The following is a 19,328-nucleotide window of genomic DNA, read 5'->3' on the forward strand; positions in this document are numbered from 1 at the left end:
CATTGTTTGTATCTTGGTTTCAGTCATCATACTGTCTGGCATGTGTGTTAGCCATGGATGTTTGCTTTGTGTGTGTTTTTGGTTGGATCATTATCTCCATTAGCACAATGAGTGTGGACTTATGGGTGCCATGTGGTTGGGAGGAGTGGCTACCTATACCACTGTTGGGGATCGATGTATAGAGACGATCTTTTGTCAGGTATTTTGTCCTAGTGTTGTTGCTAGATGTTTTCACTTGGTGCTTCGAGTTTTGAAGTATGCTTTCTTGTGATTGATGCTTTCATTGGGATGCTAGTATATCATGTTTAGATGATATTAGTTATTGTCACAATTCCTTATTATGATGATTAGCATATGATAGATGATGTTATCTAGATTATTAGGATTATCTTATGCTTTACTTGTAGCATGTTAGATTTTCTTATGCTTATGTTGTAGCATGTTTTAGTAGTGACGTCCCTATATGATAGTATCAATGATCCGATCAATAGCTTGGTATGTTATGTGCAGGGGATTGCTAGGGTCCACGATGGCCTTATGATGCTATTATGGTTGGGAGGAACAACGTACTTAGTTTGGTTGTACTGCTCATTGTGATGTTATTTATGTTATTGCGATGTTGCTTTAGTACACATTTGCTTTAATACATTGTGATGTTACCTTCTGTACTTTCCCTTTTTACTTGTTAGATAGTCAAATGTTGTTTTTGTCTTTCAATAGTGTGTTCAAGTGTTTACACCTTGAAATGTGGATCCGGTACTCCCCGGTGTGGAGGAAATTCATCCCTTAGTTTTTTACCCTTTTTAGTTTGAGCATGTTATTTTGTGATTTCATGCAAAATCGTGCATCCTTGTGCGAGGATGCAAGATCTTGCGTGGTGTGTTGGGTTTCTTCATGTAGCTTTGCACTTCCTCGCGCGAAAACCAACACTAGTTTGTAATGTTGGCTAGGTACTTTCTTGTGACATTCGATGCACTTTCTCGAGCGGATGGAAATTTTTTGCAGCATGTGTTGCACATCTTTGCACAAGAATCTAACACTTTGTAGGCCTCACACGAAAAATAGGGGCTATCTAGGCTTGTCTGAGAAAAGTTCAGAAGTTGATTTTGGACACCCTTTTAGGTTTTACACCTTCCTAGTTCAAAACAGATTTCCTATGGAGTTTAAAATACATCATTTAAGTATAAGGATAATTCCTTATACTTAAGATATATTTCAATATATGTGACGAGTCTTTTGAGATAGGTTCCAAACCTCTACGAGCTAAGATAAAGATTTTAGGAAATTTTAGGGCTTCAAAAATTTATACTTAGCCAAATTTTAGGGCTTTAGGATTTCAAACTTAGCCAATTTTCAGGAGTCAGCTTTTGTCTTTTAGCTTGGGTGATCTCTTTTCTTTTCTCGTTTATGTTTTGGTTAGTTGTGGTGTTTGGAGATCCATTAGTGGTTGGATGTTTATTAGTCTTTCGCTACAATCTTTGTGATCCTTGTATGTTGATTGTTGTGTGCATCCATACTTGTTTTAAAAAAATTATCTTGGCTTATATTTTTCCTTGTTCCAAGGATCTCTAGACGGGGTGGGGGTAGGGTAGCATATGGAGGGGGCTTCTTTTCTACAACCCGGTGCCTATTTCTTGAGGGTTGACGCATAGAAGTTTTAATCAAGTGATAACTAAAGAAAATATTGGGTGGTAATAAAACTTAAGATAATAAAATATATCTGTGAGAGCCTTTCCATTGAGGGAGTTGTATCTGCATGATCCGAGCTTGGCCTTGTCGATGCCAAGCGACTCTCCATGATGTCAGCCCCTACTTAGTAGCTCATTGAGTTTTCTAACTAGGACCTATAGTTTACGCATTGTTTGTATCTTGGTTTCAGTCATCATACTATCTGGCATGTGTGTTAGCCATGGACGTTTTCTTTGTGTGTGTTTGTGGTTGGATCATTATCTCCACTAGCACGACGAGTGTGGACCTACGGGTGCCATGTGGTTGGGAGGAGTAGCTACCTATACCACTATTGGGGACCGATGTATAGAGACGATCTTTTGTCTGGTCTTTTGTCCTAGTGTCATTGCTAGATGTTTTCACTTGGTGCTTCAAGTTCTGAAGTATGCTTTCTTGTGATTGATGCTTTCATTGGGATGCTTGTATATCATGTTTAGATGATGTTAGTTATTGTCACTATTCTTTATTATGATGATTAGCATATGATAGATGATGTTATCTAGATTTGTAGGATTATCTTATGCTTTACTTGTAGCATGTTAGATTTTCTTATGCTTATGTTGTAGCATGTTTTAGTAGTGACGTCCCTATATGATAGTACTGATGATTCGATCAGTAGCTTGGGATGTTACATACAGGGGATGGCTAGGGTCCACGATGGCCTTATGATGCTATTATGGTTGGGAGGAACAGCGTACTTAGTTTGGTTGTACTGCTCATTGTGATGTTATTTATGTTATTGTGATGTTGCTTTAGTACACATTTGCTTTAATACACTGTAATGTTACCTTATGTACTTTCTCTTTTTACTTGTTAGATGGTCAGATATTGTTTTTGTCTTTCAGTAGTGTGTTCAAGTGTTTATGCCTCGAAATGTGGATCTGGTACTCCCTAGTGTGGAGGAAATTCATCCCTTAGTTTTTTAGCCTTTTTAGTTTGGGCGTGTTATTTTGTGATTTTGTGCAAAATCATGCATCCTTGCGCGAGGATGCAAGATTTCGCGTGGTGTGTTGGGTTTCTTCGTGTAGCTTTGCACTTCCTCGCGCGAAAACCAACACCAGTTTGTAATGTTGGCTAGGTACTTTCTTGGGACATTCGGTGCACTTTCTTGCGCGGATGGAAATTTCTCGCAACGTGTGTTGCACATCCTTGCACGAGAATCTAGCACTCTGTAGGCCTCACATGAAAAATAGGGGCTATTTAGGCTTGTTTGAGAAAAGTTCAGAAGTTGATTTTGGACACCCTTTTAGGTTTTACATCTTCCTAGTTCAAAACAAATTTCCTATGGAGTTTAAAATATATCGTTTAAGTATAAGGATAATTCCTTATACTTAAGATATATTTCAATATATGTGACGAGTCTTTTGAGATAGGTTCCAAACCTCTACGAGCTAAGATAAAGATTTTAGGAAATTTCAGGGCTTCAGAAATTCAGACTTAGCCAAATTTCAGGGCTTTAGGATTTTAGACTTAGCCAATTTTCAGGAGTCATCTTTTGTCTTTCAGCTTGGGTGATCTCTTTTGTTTTCTTATTTATGTTTTGGTTAGTAGTGGCGCTTGGAGATCCATTAGTGGTTGGATGTTTGTTAGTCTTCCGTTGCAATCTTTGTGATCCTTGTATGTTGATTGTTGTGTGCATCCATACTTGTTTAAAAAAAATTATCTTGGCTTATATTTATCCTTGTTCCAAGGATCTCTGAATGGGGCATTACATCTTCTAGACACGCTATCATGAACAATGTGATGTCAAATCATCACCTTCAATCATGAATCCATTGAACTGATCATCATACTACAACCTCACCACCAATCACCGATTTACTATCTGTCACACAAGAATTCATTACACTAAAACTTGTTCAATAACTTTATTACTCCACTTGATCTATCATAAATTTGACAAACCAATCAAATCACCTATTGCTTGTCACTAACTGTTATTTGCAACCATTGAAATGCACTGCAATGCTTTGCTATCATGTTTATGCTAGGCAACATACTAGGAACACTAGATCAATAGTTGACATCAATGATAACCCAATAATTGATCATCATACAATCGACACCAATTATGCCAACAACACCCAAATTTGATAATTTTGCATAATACATGTGACACTTTAAACTCCTCAAATGCTCCCAACAACATCTTGATGTGTTTATTCAAGTGTCACTCTTGCACTTTCCCTTTTATAATTACATTTACTATGATTTGTAATCCCCTTCGCTATGATTTGTTATTTACATTTACTATGATTTGTTATCTACATGTCGCGGATTGACTTCAGGGCCTTACTTAAATGTACACTCAAATATACCACTCAAAAAAGTAGGAGCTACTTTTGAGGAAAATATTATTTAATTAATAGGACCTCGGACTCCATAAAACTATCAAAGTGTGGGTGAAAATAAACTCCTTATTAGAAAAATGCTACATGATTTCATAAATTAGTTTCTCTCATTTCTTATTTTCCTCTCTCTCTTTGTCTATTTACAAATTTATTGTGTAGTTCAATTTTGTTTTATGAATTATTAGATTTTTTGTTGATCTATTTTGAATATGTTTATTTTTACTTTTCAATTTAATTTGATATTTCTAAAAATATTATTTACAAATAAAATATTTATATAAAGTATAAACTAATAAGTATTAAAATAATCAAAACACTCATTAAAAAATTCACAACTCTATCAACCTTACTTTCTTTGATACTTTTTCTTATTCTTTATTTTCTATCTTTTCCCTCATTGTTCAACCCTATTTTAAAGCTATTCTACATATACTATTTTTCACATACTCCTTTTTGTGATGATGAATCACAATTCCAAGCAATAGAAAACAGATTATAATTCCAGACATTACATTGCATATTATAAGATCACTATTTATAATATAACAATAACAACAACAATAAAAATATCTACATTTCATAAGCCTGAAGTCACCCCAGTCATATGACCATTAGGGAGTGACCCAGCAGCTTGCAAAAACAACTATGGACAAAACGTAAGCCGCACTTCGGCGGGGGCGGCGCAGTTGAAATCAGCGGCGGGGTCATCATGAGCGTAGGTAAAAGCCATGGGACATTCCTTCTTAAACCAAAGCGAGTAAAGCGTGGGCTTACAAGCCTCCCGACTCCCAAAAGAATTGGTGCAGCAAAACACATCAACACCAAACGCGCCGCACGCACTATTACATGCAACCGTCTCACCGGCGGCGCCCACAACACGCAACTCCCTCGGACACCCGCCGCCGGTCACCAGCGCCCGCGACGAACACCCTGCGGCCGCGCATTGTCCCTTCCCGCCCAGGGCAGTAACCGTCACGGGTAAGTTGAAACCGTCGACGAGGCTGACGGAGTAGGAGCTCAGACCGTCACGGTTATTGAGCGTTAGCTGGGCTAACGTGGCGGGAGTGGAGCCGCCGAGGCCGTTGCAGGTCAGGAGATCGGCACAGCCGCCGGTTAAACAACGGCCTCTGCCGGTCGCCGGGTCGAATGTGCAGCCGGTTCGTGCCCAGACGCGACCGGTCCAGTAGGTGGCACCCATGTCGACGGTTTTGTTTTCCGACGGGTTGAGTTCGAAGCCGCCGTTTAGCAGAACTTTGTGGCCGCCGTTTGGTTGCACTGCCGGCCATACTCTGTACGAGCAGTTGTTCAGAACCGTCAGATTTAGCGCCCCTGTGAAGAAGAACAAAATGGAACAGAAAAAGAGTTCGTTAAAATGGAGCAGAAAAAACTTACGTTGAAATGAAACAGAAAAATAGACATCGAGAGAAAAACTTCATTCAGATTTTAACAGAAAAAAATCATTAAAATGGAAAAAAAATAACTTCAATTGAAATGCAACAAAAGAACTTCATTGAAATGGACAGACAAATTTCATTGAAATGAAACAAAAGAAGAAAAGGAGCAGAAAAAGTTCATTAAAACAGAACAGAGAACATTGAAACGGAATAGATGAAACAGAAAAGGAGTAATTGAAATGGAACAGAAAATTTTCATTAAAATGGAACAGAGAACGTCATTGAAACGGAATAGAGAAGAAGAAAAACGAACAGAAAAATATCTTTAAAATAGAACAGGAAAACTTGAAAAACTTATATTGAAATGAAACAGAAAAAGAGTTATTGAAATGGAACAGATAAACTTCACTGAAATGGAATGGAAGAAGAAGGAACAGAAAAACCTCATTAAAATGGACTTCGAAAAACTTACATTAAAATGAAACAGAAAAACTTCACTGAAATGGAACAGACGAACTACATTGAAATGGAATAGAAGAAGAAGAAAAAGGAACAGGAAAACCTCATTAAAATGGAATAGAAAAACTTACATTGAAATGAAACCGAAAAAGAGTCATTGAAATGGAACCGATAAACTTCATTGAAATGGAACAGGAGAACTTCATTAAAATGGAACAGAACAACCTCATTAAAATAATGGAACAGAACAACCAAATTAAAGTGGATCAGAAAAGAGTTATTGAAATGGATCAGAAAAAACTTCATTAAAATGGATCAGAAAAAGTTATTGAAATGTATCAGAAACAATTCATTGAAATGAATCAGAGAAACTTCACTAAAATGGATCGCACAAGACTTCATTAGAATGAAACAGGGAAGTTCATTGAAATGGAACGGGAAAACTTATTGAAATGAATCAGAAATGTCGTCTTTTTGGGTTAGATTTGTGGGGAATTGAAGAATGGAATGAGTGAAATTTGGATTGACTCACCTGAAGCGGAAATGAGCAGGGCGAACAGATACATCATGATTGGGAAACTGTATTTGCTTGACTCCATTTTTTTTATGGTTTTGTTTTGGGATGGTATTGAATGGGGAAGTTGTTTTATTTATAAGGAGTGGGGAACGGGGGATATGGAGAAGATGCGCATGTTCGCCTCGTGGTGGGGCTTCTTTAATGTCCATTATGTCCTCAGCAAAGGCCTTGATGGGTTTTGTGCTTGGCTTTTATTTATTCCTTTCATTGTTTGTTCCCTTGCTTTTCCTTTTCCTCCCACTCCCCATGTAGATTGCATACTACGGTTTCGTATGGGACATGTTGGAATGTTTTATGTGGAAGTACATGGATTAGGCAGGGGCTATAGAGGCACGAAAAAATGGATGTGGCTATCCTTTCTACAAATTGTATCATTGATTAAATTTCAAAGAAACGAAAAAACAATGAAATTTTTGAAAACAACAAAAAATTTAAGAAAATTTCGTTGTGTTTTCGTGTTTCTAAAAAAGAATGGAGCACCCAAATAAATGTCCATCATAACAATGGGACACTTAGGTTTTTTTTTTTAAAGTTAAAACTAATCGAAATAGAAATATTCTTTCACTAGGGATAAGAGTCTAGTAATGGTTTATCTTTCACTTAGTGTTTGTTGAGTATTAATATTTGTTTGTAAAAAAAATTATGTTATAGGTTAATAGTTGTAATATTGTTTTTTAATATGTAGGAGGTATCTTTGAGACATGATCTAATGTCTAATAGTTTGTATTAAGGTACATATGTAAGTTAGGGCAAGACTAATTCTCGCACATGTGAGATCCTTTGCTTGCAAGTTGTTGCACCTCTTTAAACTAGGAGTGGAGTAGGATTCAATTGTGAAACATTTTTTAATCAAACTTATTGACCTATGTTTCATGAGTAGTGGTTGACAATAAAACCGCAACTCCACAACCTAGTCCAACATCCAATAGTTTGTATCTTGGTTACTGTGTGAGCTAGAGCAAGGTTAATCCACCCCACTAAGAGATCCTCTTCTTGCAAGTTGTCTCATGTCTCTAAACTAGGAGCGAAGTCAAATTCAATTGTGTAATTTTTTTAATCAAACTCATTGACTTATGTTTCATGAGGAGTTGTTCACAAGAACCCATCTAGTAGGTGTATCTCATAATTGGAAGAAAAAAAAAAGTTTGTAATTAGACTAATTGTACGATTTTATCAACCAATAATGTAGAATTGTTAGTGCATTTTCCTATGAGTGTTGGATCGATTCATAAAATTTTAAGGTGGTCAAAGTGAATGACTAATAAGACAAAAAATATACATTGGACACCAACTCAAATTAACTTCTTTTGACCCTTGCATGCATAACAAATCCTTGAATATTTATTGTATATACCAGTCATTGAATTTCATTGGATAAAAGTCTATTGAATGATTGTCTAGTGGGCTAACAGTTGCTCGTTGGAACATCCTTGGCTAACAAAAAGCTAGTAGTTAGACCAATTGTGCACGATTAGTCAAACATTTGTGCATTTGTATTGGATCAATTATATAAATTTTGTGATGGTCAAAGCAAATAGTTAATGGAGCATCAAGGAATATGCATAGGACATCAACTCAATATTATCACATTATGACCCTTGTATGCATAATGAATCTCACAAGGTTTGTCATAACTAACTAGTTGTATGATGAATCTCCTTCTGAATAAGATTATGTGTGTGTGTGTGTGTGTGTGTACATACATATATATCTATATATGTATATGTATGTGTGTGTATGTGTGTATATGTATGTATGTATGTATACATACACATATATATGTATGTATATCTATCTATCTATCTATCTATATATACATACACACACATATATATGTACATATATATGTGTGTGTGTATACACACACACACAAACATATATATATACATACACACACACACATATATATGTACATATAACCCTAAGCAAAACTATAATAGACAACAAAATAAATAAATTTAAATAATATAAATAATGACTATATGTGTGTGTATTAGTCATTATTTATATTGTTTAAATGTATTTATTTTCTTGTCTATTATAGTTTTGCTTAGGGTTATTTTGTGTAGTTTTTTTCTTGTTTCGTTTATCTTCCTCTTTTTAGTTTCTATACAATTTCTCGCTTTCCTTTTTTCAATTTTGTGTTCTTTTTCCTTTCTTTTTCCTTTTTTGTGCATTATATTCTTGTCATCTCTCTTTACTCCCTCTATTTATTTTTCGTACTTTCATTTTTTTGCTTTTTCCATCATTTGTAAAGCCTTTTCTTTTTATTTTCCTTATTTCTTGTGTCTTCTCATTTTACTCATTTCTCTCAATTTGGGTGTCTCCCTCCCCCACCCTCTTCGCCTCTTTATTTGGAGTCTTGGTTAGCTTCGTAACATCTTTTGGCATTCTTGAGCTCTCTCATCTTGATATGGATCATTGAGCATGATTTGAAATGTTGATGGTTAAACACACGCACACACACACACACAATCTTATCCAGAAACATAAATATAAGATCATAGATTGTGGAAATCTATTATCATTAAAAATATAAATTGTCAAAATTAGGTGTAAACTTTTGAAGCTTAAGATGCAATAAGTTAGCAGTGATGACTATGGTACCCTTATGATATAGATTTCTATGGATTATAATATTGTAAGAGGGGATATATTTAAAGAAATTGAGTGATTTTGATATGGTCTTTTTAAGTCATTCAAATAGGTAAATAGAGGTCACTCAAGTGTCTTAAGCAGAACAAATGAAATCTATTATAATCATACTTGAATCAAGAAATATAACATCATCTAGCACGATCCAAATATTTTTTGAAATATAATTTAAACAAGTTTCATTTGATTTAATTATTCAAAGACCAAACTTCCAAGTTTAGATATTTTAGATGTGCGATCACAACACTTTTTTTTCCTAAGAGACGTCTCTACACCCACCTAAATTATTTAAAAACTAATTCAAAGCCATTCAATCTTTATAAAACAGAAATATCCTATCATTTTCAAGAATGTTAAAACTCAACTAAAATGTAACCTTTTTCAATTATCTTCTCATATTTAAGAGACTTTTACTACTACAGATAATGTATGGTATTTGTATTCAGAGCATGTTGGTTAGACCGAACTTTTCCTTTGATGTCTTTTCTTGTTTTACGAAGAGCAAACAACTCGTATTCAAAGCAAAAGATGTCAACTTTAGTCGCATCTTTCATTATTTTAAATTTAGTCTACTCTATCCAAATCTTTACTTTACTTTGTTTGATTTGCTTTACACGGAATTGTCTCATTTGAAGTGTTTTGTTTTTAATGATACCCTTCATTCTAGGACAACATCGTATCTATCTAGTGTCAAAAGAATGCAAACAATGCTTCTAAATGAAAATACTTACTTAAAAAATGTGATGCTTTTTTTTTTTTAAATAACTTAAATATTAGCATTTTTATTTTTTTAAGAGGGGTAAACTTTTGATTTAGAGTTATGAATTAGTAAGGTTACAAATGGGGGATCTCATCTCTGATAAGATTTAAACCTTAAGGGTCCATTTGACTGCAAGAATTGCCGAATGTGGCATTCATCTATGCTATAATAAGCTCTCTCCTAGTATTCGTGCATTCTTAAAATAAATTCTGGAATATCATTTCGACCTGTTTGGTTGACCTGGAAGATGAATCGAAATATGAATATTATATGTTTGGTTGCAACAATTGAAATAGGAATTGGAATAAGTTTTGTTTTAGAATTGTAATAATTGATTTTTTTTTTTGTTTGGTAATATTTTAAATAAGCATTTATTTAGTTAATATAATCAAAAGGCTTTGGTCGTTTACCAATAATAAATAAATAAATAATTTAAATAAACAAGATTTTTTATTTATAAAAACGAGTTTTTTAATTAATTTTTTAAAAAGCTAAATTATTTTAATTAGCCTTTATTTTATTTTTAAAATTGACTTTATAATTGAAAGATATACCACAACCTTTGAAATTCATCGAAATTCAAAGGACATATTATATTGTATATCACAAATTTAATTCTAAATTAAATCAAATTATTTTAATGAGTATAAGATCAAAACTAAAATCATTTTATTTTTAAATATATTAAAATTCAAAAAATACAAATAAGTTGAGATCATTAATATGATATTTAAATGATCTGTCAACATAATTTTAATTATAAGACTAAACACAAGATTTATTTCTAAAGATAATTTTATGAAAGTTTAGAAAAGATATCAAATTTGATATTAGTCTTTTTTGTCATTTAAAAAAAAAAACACATTAAACGTTAAATAATGTTGACCTAGCTTATATCTTATGATGAATGGAGAAAATAGTCTTAAAATGCATTTGAGTGACAAAATACAATAAAACGGCAAAGTCTGGGACTCGACAACCCATCAAATTGGGTTTATTAAAAAATGGAATAAGAATAAGTTATTCTTATTCCACCTTTTTTTAGGAATTCTACTATGCTCATTTTAGGGTCAAATTAGGATAGGCAAATTCTAATTCCAATTTTGTATTTTGCAAACAAACGTCAAATTAGTGAATGCAGGTATTTAGATTTTCCTATTTTCACCCAATTCCTACAACCAAATGGGACCTAATGGCAAGAATAACAACACAACAACTTAACTATCACAACATGTCATTGTTGGTGTGTAATATTTAAAGATTTTTAATTGATGTAATTTTATTGATTATTGTTTGAAGATTAAGTTGGATTGTTTCATTTCTTAGAAAATATTTTTTTATGGTGGATTCTACTAAATTCAACATTGTCAATCATACAACCCAAGAATTATATATACTCTAAAGGGGGTTTTCAAAATACTAGATACGACGCCTTCTTAACACATCAAACATTACTACTAAGAAGAGAATATAGTGGCTAATTTTGTTTCAAATCAAGGGATAGATCAAGAAGAGATCTTGATTGTGGATGGCAATATTGTATAATGGTGTGAACTCCAAAATATAATAAGAAATGATTTTATCTCAAAGCTTATTCAATTTATACAAGGTGGTGGTGGTGATGATTTGATCATTACCATTGTATAAGAAGTATTTGAGCATATATTTTTTTATTTATGAAATGATAAGAGGATTCATTCATCTATAATTAAATGTTTTCTTCTCCTGCCTACAATGTGTCATGTATTTGTAGTAACAAATAGATACTTGTGTGAGGCAAACAACTCTCACTAGTGAAATAATGATATACATATTAGGAAAATGTTCTTCTTTCAAGACAGTGAGGTACTTGATGCCATTATGAAGATTTTGGGTGGGGATCTCATTGGATGAGCTTCAGGATTAATTATAATTGTGGGTAATGTTATTCGGTTAATAATAGAAACTGAAACTTGAGGAGATACTTCATTTGGGATAAATATTGATTGACTTTGGTAGATGCCTAAATTTGATTAATTGCATTATTAAATTTAGTTAGCCTAGTTATGTTTATCAATTAAAAAATTACGCATTATTTAATTAATTGATATTATCTCTTAGCTAAATTAATCTAAATAAATAAGTTATAATGTATTAATTAATTAGTGAAAAATCATGATTCACCTGATTAATCAATTCATGTTTTATTCTTCTATTAAATAAATAAACTTTATTATGTATTTTATTTAGTTCATTATGTCATCTTCCTACATGCTCCAAAGTGTTGTAGCTCAGTCGGTTGAGCACAATTAGTGAGGATGATGGTAAGAGGAGATAATGTCATCTGTAAAGGTTCAAACCCCTAGAAGCGCATTTGGGCTAGGTTCAACCCCTAGGTGAATTTGATGAACAAGATCCTCTTGTGTGTGGCTACTTAGCCAAAGGAAGCTTCTAGTTTAGATGTATGCTTACTCATAACATTGTAATCCTCTATATAAAGCCAGAGAATGTCGAAATCTATGTATGTGAGATGTTTCCATTAAAAAAATGAATTAGTTTAAATAATTAATTCAATTTTATGACATGTACCCAATACTATAGCATCATAAATTATACACCTTTTAACACATTTAATTCCACACTTACTTAGCACTCATTTTAATGGGTTTCATTTTGTTATGCATTTTATGAACTTTATTAATATTTAAATTAATATCCTGAGTTTTTTCTTATTATATCTCTTCATTTAAATCTTAAATGAGCCCATAATTACAGATGCGCCCTTTAATTATTTCACTTCCTCATCAATTTGTTTCTTACCTAGGCCATATTTTTAACATAAGTAAACTCTTTTCATCAATTCAAACATCATAATACAATTACTTATTATCCAAGCCTATTATTGATACTAAGGACCTTAGATTTGAATTTCAAGCCAATTTGAGTGCAACAAGCCAATCAATGACCCCATTCCTAAGAGTGTGCCAGTCCAAATTCCCTACTCTCTCCAATTTTTCTTTAAATTAGGACAACACAATTGTTATGATGTTGTAATGGTGATTTTAATACCATGTTGACCTACTCCGAGTTCTACACCCCAAAATTTTGTGAAGGGTGTTGGTTTGTAGTGATTGATCAGGAAAGTATTGTTAGTCTCAACTAGTTCTGGGTGGTGGGGGGGAATAAGTACAAACAATCAAACCAATTCACTTCTTCATTGTTCTATACATGTTAACCAATAACCACTTAACTGCTAATGTAATGATAAATATAATGAGATAAAAGCATGTACACTCAAGCATAAAACAATTCATCATAAGAAATAGAGATTATACATGGAAACCCTCGGTGAGATGGTGAAAACTACGATGGGATTAATCTACCCACTAGCCCTTATAATGTATCTAAAGGGTTGTAAGGTTAAGAGCTACAATTGTTTCTTCTAGAAACACATCCTTTTATAAATGTATATAACCTATTAGGGTTACTCAAACCTATGAAGGTTGCCTAGTTAGAGGATTTACAAGTCTCCTTCTGAGAGACACCTTGTTAGAGGATGTACAAAATCTATCTAATGAAGCTTGCCCTATTAGAAGCTACAAATAGAGGTAACGGTATGAAAGTAGTCTAATGTATGTGACCTAAAGATAGTGTTTTCTTACCTTGTAAATCTCATTGTGTATCCTCAAATATGCTCTTATCTTCCTACTTTCTTTGTGAGTGTTTTAGTCTCACCTCTTCCTTTTGTTGCTCAAAACAACCTATCACTATATTACTATGTTTGATCCAAAAGGAGATGAAGGCATATTCCTAGGATGCTCTACTAAGAGAAAAGCATATGTGTTTGAATAAAGTTACTGCCACTATCATTGAAATTGCAAATGTGAGAATTGATGAGTTTGTAGATAAAAATGATGAAGAAATCAAGAAGGAACCTAAAGACAACAATAAATTTTTCCATGTTCAGGAAGGATAACCTGACACTTTAGTTCTTTACCCAAGAAGAAAATTGAGTCACATTTGAGAATGACTTAACAATAATAGAGAGCCACCAAACAACAACCTGCAGTACCCAAGCCACACAAGAGCATGCTGAGAAAAATGTTGAGCTTCCATCAAATGATGGAAATGGTGGAGAACATATAAATGAGCCTATTTTAGCAAAGTATATCAGAAGGCACCATTCAAAGAATTAGATAGCTAGAAATAAGAAAGATAGATTCATGACAAGAAATAAGTTAAGAGACAATACATGCTTAATTTATGAGTTTGAGCCTAGAATAGTTAAAGATGCACTTGAAGATGAAGATTTGATTAATGCAATGAATGAAGAGATAGATCAAATTGAGAAGAATAACACACAAACATTGGTGCTAAAACCCAAGGATAAGAATGTAATTTGAACAAAATGGATTTTCAAGAACAAGTTGAATGAAAAAGGAGAAGTTTTAAGAAACAAAGCAAGACTAATATGTAAAGGATATGCTCAAGAAGAAGAAATTGACTATGGTGAAAACTCTGCCCCTATTGCAAGACTAGAATGTATGAGAACACTACTTTCATATATGTAGCATAAAAAATATTCAAGGTATATCAAATAGATGTCAAGTCTGCATTTTTTAATGGAATTCTTGAGGAAGAGGTATACATTGAACAACTTGAAGGGTTTGTAGAAAAAGATCAAAGTAACATGGTATGTAAACTACATAAATATTTGTATGGATTGAAGCAGGCACCTCGAGCATGGTATGAAAGATTACATTCTTACTTGATCAAAATTGGTTTCATTAGAACTAGTGATAATAGTATTTTGTACTTGAAGTGTGATGCTGGAGATAAGGTCTTAATAATAGAGATATTTGTTGATGGCATTATATTTGGAGGAGATGAATTAATGTGTAAGTCATTTTTTGATGAAGGTACGAAAGAGTTTCATATGTCAAAGTTTGGTGAGATTAAATTCTTTATTGGTTTGCAAGTTCATCAAAATAAAGGTGGAATATGTAATGCTCTGCCAGGGAACCCAAAAGAAATTAACCTATTATGTCACTAAGTTTGCTAAACATTTTTTTTAAAGAGTAAAACAACAAGAGATAACATAGCAGAAGCAATATCAGGGAACAAAAAAAACTAGATAAGGATTCTAGTAAGGGATAGGAAACCCCCCTTCATGTCCAGGAGAGAAATGAGGATTATGGCACAAAAAACCACCTATACTTTTGGCTCTAAGGGTAGGAAAATAGTCTGGAGAAAATTTGAAACTCGAATTGCGAAAATGGGCATTATGAGAGAAACTATCCAGCCCAAGGTCTTGGAGGGCAATGATGGTAGAATTCATCTGGAGGAACTTATTGCTCTAGCTATGGTGATTCGCAGTGATAATGTAAGGGAGGTGGAGATGAATCTCCACAATAATGCCTGGAACAGCATGGTGGACAACTTCCAGTCTATCAAGTGGATTTTCCATGAAACTAAGGAGATAAAGAACAAGTTGCAAGGTCTGGAAGAAAGGAAGGGGAAAACAGGATTGACAAAATCAACAAGCTAGATAACAAGGTAACTAAGGTGGAAAAAAGAATGGAAAGAATGGAGAGCTCTCTCCATAGCAGTGCAAACTAGAGCTTCGATATTATCAAAGTCTTAAATGATAATATCAAATAGTTGCATTCTATGATGGAGGTTAGCACAAGGGTCAAAAATGACATGGAAAATTAGGACAATAGGGTAACAAAAGATGATGTCATCCCCCTTGTTGACATCTCGAGCAATAGAACAAGATCAAACAAGAAGAAGAGGGATAGGAATGACTCTCTTGATGACATATAATTGATGAGTGAAGTGGTTGAGACAATGGAAATTTTGGAGCTCAAGACTACTGAGCTGGTCAAAAATATGGTGCCCTGATTGGTTCCCCTAACTTTTCTACTTTTCCTTTGGTTTTTTGTTTCCTAGGCTTGCCTACTCTTTCAAAGATTGTATTTTATTTTGTCAAGTTCTCATGGCCTTCTATGGCCTATTGTTTCTTGTTGATTTTCTTCATGCTTAAGACTTAATGTCAGTTTATTTTGTTTACTGTTGGGTTTCAGGCACCTATTAAAACCTATTTTACTTAATCAAAAACATAGTGGAAGCAATAACTCACATACATACATAAGCAATACATTAATAGTTACATCTCTTAAGGGTTCCATGACGTTGAATCACATACAAAAAATTTATTAAGATTAAATCTTATACATAACAAAAACCACATCATAGGATAACCATAAGTATGAAATCAAATCAAATAATACACAAGTACATAAGATGCCATAGGGCATTACCAAAATGCATAATCATCCTTTGTACAAGTCACAGGGTATGAAATGCTAAAAGAATATACATCAAGATAAGATACCACATCACATAGGGTCCAAATGATAAAATTACAATAAATCAAAATATGATCATAGAACAAAATCACAAGATTGAAAGGATAGAGCAACTGCACAAAAACATCCAGCATTAGCATCTAGTTGTTAGAATCCCAATGGTATAAGAAACACTACCACCTGACCTCGTGGAACCTAAATGGCCCATTCCCACTGTGCTAAGAAAATAATCTCAAGTCCCAAACAGATAACAATCCAAAATTCATAACAAGAATCTAGGTCAAGGAAATCCTTATAGCAATCTATCTCAAAGGTAACAAGTACACAAATAACATCTAATCCCAAAGGCAACAAAGATATGTAGGAACCTAATATGCATGTGGGAAAGTTTCATCACATGAGCCAACTCTAAGGTTTCCCTAGCAGCCTCTCTAGGCCCAACCCCCTAGTGACTCTATGCAGCATCAGTATCCTTTCTTACAGACAAGGCATACTAATGAGGCAAGGTCGCAACCAAGCATCCTCTCTACTCCCATCCTAGCCTATACTAGCACTCGAGGCATGGGCGAGGTAAAACACTGACTCTTGTGAATTCATTTTAACCCATTTAATGAAATGTTATCACTTATTAATACAACTTACAATGGGTTACCTAGGCAGCCTTTTTAGGGCTCTGGCCTCCATTGCAAGCCACTTCCCAACATACATATAGATTACCTACCCTAAGCTCATAAAAAGTATATCTCGTAAAACCACAATATTCACCTCAGTCCTATACAAGCAACTGGAAAGTATCAATAGATAACTAATCAAAAACTCATAGGTTACACTAAGAAAATCACAATATTCACCTTTGTCCTATACAAGCAACTAGAAAGCACTAATAAATAACTGATCAAAAACCTCATCACGAAAATATGAATGCATCACAATGGTTGGAAATAAAAAGATCATGACCAAATGAAATTTACATAACAGCATCATAAATCAATCACTTCCCAAGCCACTGGTATACATACCTAAACTAGTCAAACTAGGTTTAACCCAAACCCCAACACACACAAAAAAATATACATCTCATCAAGTATTTCGACAAGTGTAGTTATGTAATTGATATGGTTTGTTAATATAATATCATAAAAATTTGATTCACAGTAAGGTTTTTAAGTTTTTATTTTCAAAAGCATCCCAGTTGAATAAGGGTTCCAATTTGAACTTATCAAAATATAAAGGTTTCATTTATTTTATTTAATCAACTACGTCTTCCCAAATAAACTATGTATTTATTTTAGTTCAAAGATAATCTATACAAAAAACTTCTTTCATTTCTACTCTACCCATAAACCCCATTGACTAAAATTCCAAATGATCTGATTATAACAATCCCTTTAATATTCACCATAATACATAATAAATTTTATAAAAATCAAAAAATTAAAACAAAATCTAATACTATTAAATGGTAATTAAAATTTCATTAATCAAAACTTAATTAACTTACAATATAATTTTCAATTTAAATATCATAATATTTAAACTATATGATAATAATTTTAATTAAATAATATAATAATTAATTATTATTATTAATATGATGGCGACATTTGAGCAAGAGAGTGGGTGGGAATGGTAGCCATTGAGACTGAAATTGAATGGTGGAAACTTCGGCTCTCTAGCACCCTGGTTACGTAGAGATGGGAGACAGAATCGATTTTTTGCACCCGAGAGAGCAGGTTGGAATGGTGGATGGTCAGGTAGAATGGGCCAAGGGTTTCAAAGGCAGCCTTTCCATAGCCCTCAACTTACAAAGGTAAAGGATTGGGAGCCCTTACATTCGAATGAAAAGCAGAAAGGGAAAGAGGTGCCCTCTTTCTAGAGGCCTGGGTGGAAAGGGAATGAGTTGCATAAGAGGCCGACTAGTTTTTTATCAAACCCCCAACCCTTTGATTTTAAGAGGATTGAGTGAAAATTTTGGTGACCAAAACAAGCTAATTAGAAAGTTTTGGCTAATACGGGTATGTGCTCTAATACTCAAATCCAGAATGTGTGCAGAGTTTCTACTCTTCCAGTACAAAATCCTTTATGGAGTGAGTTAGTTAAACGTTTATAATGTAGGGCTATTTTTTTAAAATGGCTTGGACCATGGCCCTTGGTTAGGAAGATTTAGGAATGGTTGAATGTTAATTGGGGTGAGAATATAATATTGAAACCATTAGCAAATGATTTTGTCTTGGTCATTTGCCCTACACCAGAGGAAAGACAGAGTATTTTAAATTCTGGCCCACATATGTTAGATGGGAAAGACTTTTATGTGTGTGACTAGAGGCCAAATTTCAAGCTATAGATTGAAAAGGTTAAGAAAGTTCTAATTTTGGTGAATTTAAAAAAATTTCTTTGGGAGTATAAGGATGAAGAAACCTTAAAGATCATAGGGAATAGACTAGGAGTTTTTATTAAATCTAAGGAGTGTGTTGATAAAATTGTTTGTTTCAGTACTCCCAAATCTTGGTGAAGATGCAAGAATGCTACTCTATTCCAGAATATATTGCTTTAAGAACTTTGGAAGGGGAATTCTCTATTAGTGTGGATGTTGATTATGCAAGTCATGTTGAGTTCCAGGGGGATATTGATAAAGGGAAAGGTCAGGTGGATAATTATTGTTTAGACTTGGTTAAGCTTATTGAAAAATAGAGAGAGATTATCCCCTAGTGGTCTATTTCTTTTGAGGAAGAAATGATTTACAAGGAGCACATTGAAATAGAATCGATCGTTGTTCCAAAGGATAAGCATAGGACATATTGCTACAATATGAAAGAGGGTGAGTTAGGAGAGCACGTTTTTCAATCAACTCAAGTGGTGGTTGAAACACCCTTGTCTCAGTTGTGTCTTAATCAAGTTCTTCAACAGGGACCTCCTCAAGATGAAATTTTTTTGGTTCCTGATGTATGTGAATGGAACGATGAGGTAGGCTCTTTTACAGATGGTGCAAGAGTTTTGAAGCTTCAAGAGAAGAAAGATTTTTTTCAGGAGGGATTCTCCTAATCAGGGAGAAAA

The 19,328-nt window shown here is 33.7% G+C and overlaps 1 protein-coding gene across 1 annotated transcript; it reads right to left on the minus strand.

Moving 5' to 3' along the window:
• Positions 1-4,572: 4,572 nt before the first annotated feature.
• On the minus strand, positions 4,573-6,605 carry LOC149576767 (osmotin-like protein). Its single transcript, XM_089819769.1, has 2 exons — positions 6,465-6,605; positions 4,573-5,408 (listed from the first exon to the last, which is right to left on the minus strand). The coding sequence occupies exons 1-2, from the start codon at positions 6,529-6,531 to the stop codon at positions 4,723-4,725; spliced, it is 753 nt and encodes a 250-aa protein (XP_089675895.1). The 5' UTR covers positions 6,532-6,605; the 3' UTR covers positions 4,573-4,722.
• Between the last annotated feature and the right edge of the window lie 12,723 nt (positions 6,606-19,328).

The sequence above is a fragment of the Cupressus sempervirens genome, chromosome 1 (genome assembly GCF_028749045.1).
Source record: "Cupressus sempervirens isolate cs-2001-9-10 chromosome 1, ASM2874904v1, whole genome shotgun sequence".
NCBI classification, from domain to species: domain Eukaryota; kingdom Viridiplantae; phylum Streptophyta; class Pinopsida; order Cupressales; family Cupressaceae; genus Cupressus; species Cupressus sempervirens.